General features: G+C 45.4%; 1 protein-coding gene across 1 annotated transcript; it reads left to right on the top strand.

Annotated features, from left to right (window-relative positions):
• Window positions 1-1,331: 1,331 nt before the first annotated feature.
• On the top strand, window positions 1,332-5,024 carry LOC111948685 (olfactory receptor 2K2-like). The gene is made up of 3 exons (XM_023962793.2): window positions 1,332-2,120; window positions 2,391-2,617; window positions 2,759-5,024. The coding sequence occupies exons 1-3, from the start codon at window positions 1,699-1,701 to the stop codon at window positions 3,118-3,120; spliced, it is 1,011 nt and encodes a 336-aa protein (XP_023818561.2). The 5' UTR covers window positions 1,332-1,698; the 3' UTR covers window positions 3,121-5,024.
• Window positions 5,025-6,168: the final 1,144 nt, after the last annotated feature.

Below are 6,168 nucleotides of genomic sequence, written 5' to 3' on the forward strand. Positions count from 1 at the left end.
GATACATTGAGGACTATTGCTAAGCTGATGAGGAAACTCCAGACCTTCCTCAACACCTTTCTCAGAAGAATCCTGAACAACCACGAGTTATGGGAGAGGATAGAGCAGTAATCAGTGGAGGAAAACGTCTTTAAAAGACAATGGTGATGGATTGGCCACACCCTAAGAAAACCTGCATCCAGCACTACAAGGCAGACACTGACATGGAATCACCAAGTAAAAAGAAAAAGGGAGAGACCTAGGAACACGTGGCGGCGAGATCTGAAAGCAGGGGTCAACATCACAGGGAAAACGTGGGGTCAACATCACAGGGAAAACGTGGGGACATGTAGAAGAACTCGCCCAAGACAGGTCTGCCTGAACAGCACCTGTATGCAGCCTATATCCCCTCCGGGGTTAACAGGCGAAGGAAGAAGAAGAGACAAAAGCATCGGTAATCGAGTCTCTATGTCTGGGTTCATGAGATCATTCAGTATGGTGAATATACTGCAGGAACTGCATCTGCATGGACGCTGAAGCCCGAAATGTGGGTTTTTGTGTGTTTACATAGATTTTTCATTGAAAATGGTCCCTTGAACGCTAGTTGCTGTGACAGTCATGTGTTGTGCCTTTAAGAATGCAGTTTCATGAATGCGCATTCAGCTCGGGGTGTTCACACTGGACAAGCAGGGAGTGTCATCTTCTTCATTTCTTTTTCTACGATATACCAGCGAATGTCCGCCACCTACAGTTGGAAGGGGCTTGGTGCAAAATGTCAAAGCAATGCAAGTGTCACAAATCTTGCTCCAGGCTTTTTCTTTCACAGTTCCAATCTTATATATGAAGGACACTACACACGTCACTACCAAATCTGTCTTCCTGACTGGTCAAACGTCAGCTGTTTTGCAATCTAGCAGTCAAAAGTTCAACTGGTTGAACTTTTCAATGAACACCTGATTTATATGTAATACCGGATATTGGACATAAAAAGTGACGCACAAAGGCGTGAGTTCTGGACGTGGAGGTCCAAAAACGTCCGTTTACAGACGTTTACATAGATTTTTCTTTGGAAGAGGACATAAGTTGTAGCGGCTGGTGTGAATCTGGCTTCAGAGTCCAAAGGACTAATCAACTTTTCAACTTTTCTGTTTCATCAACTCGAGGAGAAGAATTGAACAAATTCTTTCACACAGGTATACCCTGACAAGCTCTGATCATCACATCAGTGTTTGAAATAAAAAATTCAGGTTAACTCAAAGACTAATCAATAGAGGCTTCTGTTTCTCTCAGTTCTATGAAGAGTTTTAAATGGATGATGCTGTCAAATGCCTTCAACCTGTTCTGTGTCTGTGTGGGACAGGTTTGCGTGACATAAACATTGATATGTCTGCATTCACACAGTTTATGTGAAACAGATGTGTGTGTGTTTGTGTTGAGACATGAAGATATATGTGGTTCCTTTTCCTTTGGGTTGAGGGTGGAGCTTGCATGACAAGGGGGTAAAAGGGCATGAAGTGATGGTCAGCAGTCATTGATCTGACAGCAGAGACTCCGTCCAGATGAGTTCAATGCTGTGATCTTCACCTTCAGCTGTAAAAACCTGGATGAGACCCTTTGCTTTAGCCTCACGGACGTCCTGCTGTATGTCCTGGAGGTACTGTGTTTTTCTGTGCATGGAAGGAGCTGCTCCGTTTGCTCTTTCAGGTGACCTGCTGCTGCATGTTTATGTGTCTGCCTGTCCTCCACAGATCTCTGCTACCCTGGATGAACAATCAAACCATGCTGGTTCCTCTCCAACAGCCCATTGTCTTTGAAATCGAGGGCTTTGATATTCTTCCAGGCTCCGGGCCTTTCTTCTTCCTCCTGGCTCTGCTGGTCTACATGCTGGTGCTGCTGGGTAACGGGGTGGTGGTGTGTGTCATCATCCTGGACAAGAAGCTGCACAGACCCATGTTTGTGATGATCTGTCACCTGGTGGTGTGTGATCTGATGGGAGCCACGGCGGTGCTGCCTCACCTCATGATGGACTTTCTGATGGGTCAGAAGAAGATCATTTACCCAGCAGCCATCAGCCAGGCCTTCTGCGTCCACGTCTACGGCACGGCTGTGCAGACCATTCTGGGTGCGATGGCTTATGACAGGTGACACTGAGGGTTTTTACACATTTTCTTGAACCTGATCTGAACCTCAGTTTTGCCTTTTTGCAGTTTTGTGTTTGAACCAACTTCTTTCAGAGAAGATTATTCTTTATCTTGAAGGGTTCAAATATTTTTGGGGTTTTTAAATAAAACAATTTCCTCAAAATTGTCATCTGACTTATAACCCCTTTTATAGTTAAATTTTTAGTTATTTTTTATATCAACATAGACCATATTTGGGATTTTCCCCTCAACACAGTGGTGTGTTTGCAGGTACGTTGCTGTGTGTGAGCCGCTCAGGTATCACACCATCATGACATCAGCCCGGCTGCACTTCTGCTGTGCTCTGGCCTGGATCGTGGCGCTGGTGCTGATCGCCTTGCTCTTTTCCTCCCATATGAACGCCCCTTTGTGTGGTCACATCATTCGACATGTCTACTGCAGCAACAGAGGCATCCTCAACCTGGCGTGCTCCCCCACCCCAACCAACAACATCTACGGTCAGTGCTGTTTTAGAACAGAGTTCCTTTAAGGATATTTGTGGTTTTACATCATTAATATTGACTCATCTCATTTTCTTGAACTGTTGTTTGTCAAATGAGAAAAAGATTGCCTTAATTCTTTCCTGATTTCTGACACAGGTCTGTGCATGACCTGGTCTGTGAGCTCGGTGGTCTTCATCATCATTGCTTTCTCCTACATCAGAATCCTGACGGATTCCTACAAACAGTGCAGAACAGACAGCAAGCGCTCCGTTGGTTCTGCACTGGTGCGCAGCAAAGCCTTCCAGACCTGTGCCCCCCACCTCGTTATCTACACACTCTATCAGATAGCGTCAGTCATCATAATTGTAGGTTACAGGTTCCCGTCTGTCCACCCAAACCTCATCAAGTTCTTCAGTATTCTATTTATCATCATACCCCCCGCTATTAACCCAGTCATCTACGGACTGGTCATCAAAGATCTGCGCACCAGCATCATTCAGATTTCCACCAGAGTCTAACAAAAGCTGAAGAACCCATTTCTGGGGCATCTTCTCACACAAGGGCAGCTGGAAATCAATCAGTCACAACAAACTGCAAAACCCCCAAGAAAGAATGAAGGGACAGAGTCTTTGGCATTCAATCCAAGGCTCTGAGGGGCAGTGTCCTGCTTGTTTTTCAGATTTTACTGTACCATCTGCAGCCAAATACCTTTATCAGGTATGCCCATCAGCAAGAAGAATTAAAAGTACCCTGGATGTTAAAGTTGGGCCTCCTGCTGGATGTAGAAATACAGAGCTGGAATAAACCCTTTGAGGTGCAGAAGAGCAGCATGTCTGATAGTGAGAGTGGGAGGTCTGATGTCACAAACCCTCAGAATGACTGTAAAACAATCAGGGAACGTGGTAACAGAAACAGTACAAACACTCCTACAAAAGACAATTGTCAGGTTTCAAGTCTAATTTATTATTTATTGTTTATCATACTAGACATGAAAAAAGGATATGTTTAGAGGGAACATTTCTTTGAGAGGGCAAGACAGACTTTTGGACCATTCTTCTGAACTGTTTTACTATCAGATATTTTGTTTATTAGTCATGAAACCTTCCTCTATTTAGAATAAGAAATCCTTTTGTCTCCATAAATGTTAGTTGATAACACCAATGTGAGAATTTAGGCAGATAAAACACCTTTTTCATGTGCTGAACTCACAGACTTATGTCACCGGGTAAGACCTCATCAAACCAAGGTCAGGCTTGCCAAAATTTACAAAGCAACAGACCTAACATGTGACTGATGCCATCAAGCCCCTGTGAATCACACCCACATGTTTTGGTCATGTCTGACCTTATACTCCTTTTTTGAGGCATGTTTTTGCATCACAATCTCAGATCACAAACCAAATAATTGAGCCAAATCCTTTAACTGCCATATTTGGTTCTCCTCCGTCAACTGTTCCAGCTTCCTCCTTGTCGTTTTAATAGCTTTTGTCACCTTGTTGGCATCTAATCCAACTGGGATGGAAATCTGCAAATGTCCCCTCTCACACACTTTGGATCAGGGAAATTCTAAATGTGTTGAAGCTTGAGAAAACAATATGCACACTAAAAGTTGGAGAGTTTCACAGGATATGGGACCCATTCCTTGCTTGTGTTAAGAAGTCAAACATTTCGTTTATTGAAGACTGACTCTTCTCCGTAGTTAAGTTTGGAGGGTGGGATTGATTTTGCGCCATTTGCTTTCTTAACATGTTTTTATTGTTCTTTTTTTGTCTTGTTTTTTTCTCGACTATTACTGTTATCAAATGTTATCTATATTGATTGTTGTTGCTGTTTTATCCTTGTTTTTTGTCGTGTATGTTGTATTATTAATTTTCATGTGGGAAGAAACAAAAAACAATACAAAGATTGTTGGAAAAAAAGATTCTCTTATTATTTTTTAAATCTTTCAGTGGTCTCAACCCGCCTTACCTTGCTGAGCTTCTCTCTTTCTCTACACTCCAGCCCAGGTACCGATGTCTAAAAGGAAATGCAGGGGGGAGCAAGTCTTTTCTATCTGTGCTCCAAAGCTTTGAATCAATTCACTGCTAAATATTACACAATATCCATTTTTGAAACTCGACTTAAGACTACTTTTTATAGCCAAGCTTTTAGTCGTATATGAGATTTTGCTCTGTTATTTTACACTCAGGTTTTATAGTATTTTACCCTCAGTGTTTTTTTTTCATTTCATTTATTCGTTTATTTAACAGGGACAGAGTGCTGGAAAATGCGACCTACCTCGGACATGTCTGTGTCACAACTAATAAAGATTTTGCTTCAACCCTTGTGCTATCCTATGACCCCACCCTTACATTGACATGTTCTCCCTACCATGATAAAGGTGGATAAAGGTGAAGAGGATTTCATGAAATCCATGGACACCAGTGAAGATCACAAATTTAAAAAAAAAAATAGATTCAGCACACTGTCTTGTGGGGTTTAGATGACCCAACTCCCAATGTTAAAGTGCCTAGGATAGCACAATTGATACATTTTGTATAAACCCCTTTTTGTCGTATTATTTTTTATTTATTTGTTACATTTAGTGTGTGTGGGGAGGGAGAGGGGAAGAATGTGAGGGGAGGGTGGAAGAGAGTAAAAGGAAGAAAGGTGAAAAGGTGGGGGATACAAGCACTGATTTGACTAAGTTATTAATTTAAGCTGTAACAATTATACCAGATCTGCTGGAAAGACGAATGTTACATCAAAGGTGAAAATCTGACACTAAGATGAGCGAGAAAAAAAAAACTGTCCATCAATACACTGTAGGTAAGGAGGAGGGATGAAGCAGACAGGGAGCAGTGTGGAGTGTGCACGTGCACGTGGGGGTGGAGATACATGCATGCTGCCGACGTGAACCGTGTGTTCATAAAGGGAGCCAGATCCTACCCAGCCAGACCAGCCAGACCAGGAGAGGGGAGGAGAGCCCCCCAGGCCAGAAGCCCCCCCAGCATCCGGACCCAGGCAGCCCGGGAGGGGAGGAGGAGGGGACCGCCCACCCCACCAGCCAGGCACAGAGAGGGCCCCCCTACAGGGGCCCCCCCAATGCCCAGAGGCACAAGCGAACCCAGTGTCCGGCCCCCAGGCCACAAGACAGGAGCGCTTAGCCGTACCAGGCGGCAGCCATGGGGGCCACCGGGCGCCGGACACCGAGACAAAGGCCAGGGACGAAGCCAGGGCCCCCGGAACCCAAGAGCCGGCCACCACCCGACCGGCGCCCCGTCCCCGCAAGCCAGCCCAGGCCCGCGACCTTAGCAACCCAGGGATCGCCACGCACCCACAGCCACAGCCACCCCCCTAAAACCCTACGCACTACCACCTCCCCCGCCATAATATCTGACCCCCCCTCCCCAACCCTCTCAGTGCCCTCCCCTCTCTGTGATGGGGAGGGAAAGCCCCAGAGGGTCCCAGCGAGCCAGCCCCCAGGTCGGTCCTACCCATGCACTCACACACACATACTCACAATCATCTGGTTACCCTCCCTACCCCCGCCGCCAAGCAGCAACCCCCCCCCCCCCCAGCCGGCCG

The sequence above is a fragment of the Oryzias latipes genome, chromosome 14, assembly GCF_053564925.1.
Source record: "Oryzias latipes strain Hd-rR chromosome 14, Olatipes_Hd-rR_3.1".
NCBI classification, from domain to species: domain Eukaryota; kingdom Metazoa; phylum Chordata; class Actinopteri; order Beloniformes; family Adrianichthyidae; genus Oryzias; species Oryzias latipes.

Bases quoted from the DNA above. Each gene is read 5' to 3' on its own strand.
- LOC111948685 (XM_023962793.2), top strand. From the start codon at position 1,699: ATGTTTATGTGTCTGCCTGTCCTCCACAGATCTCTGCTACCCTGGATG. The intron at 2,121-2,390 runs GTGACACTGAGG...GTGTGTTTGCAG, and splicing joins GGTGCGATGGCTTATGACAG to GTACGTTGCTGTGTGTGAGC. The intron at 2,618-2,758 runs GTCAGTGCTGTT...TTTCTGACACAG, and splicing joins CCCAACCAACAACATCTACG to GTCTGTGCATGACCTGGTCT.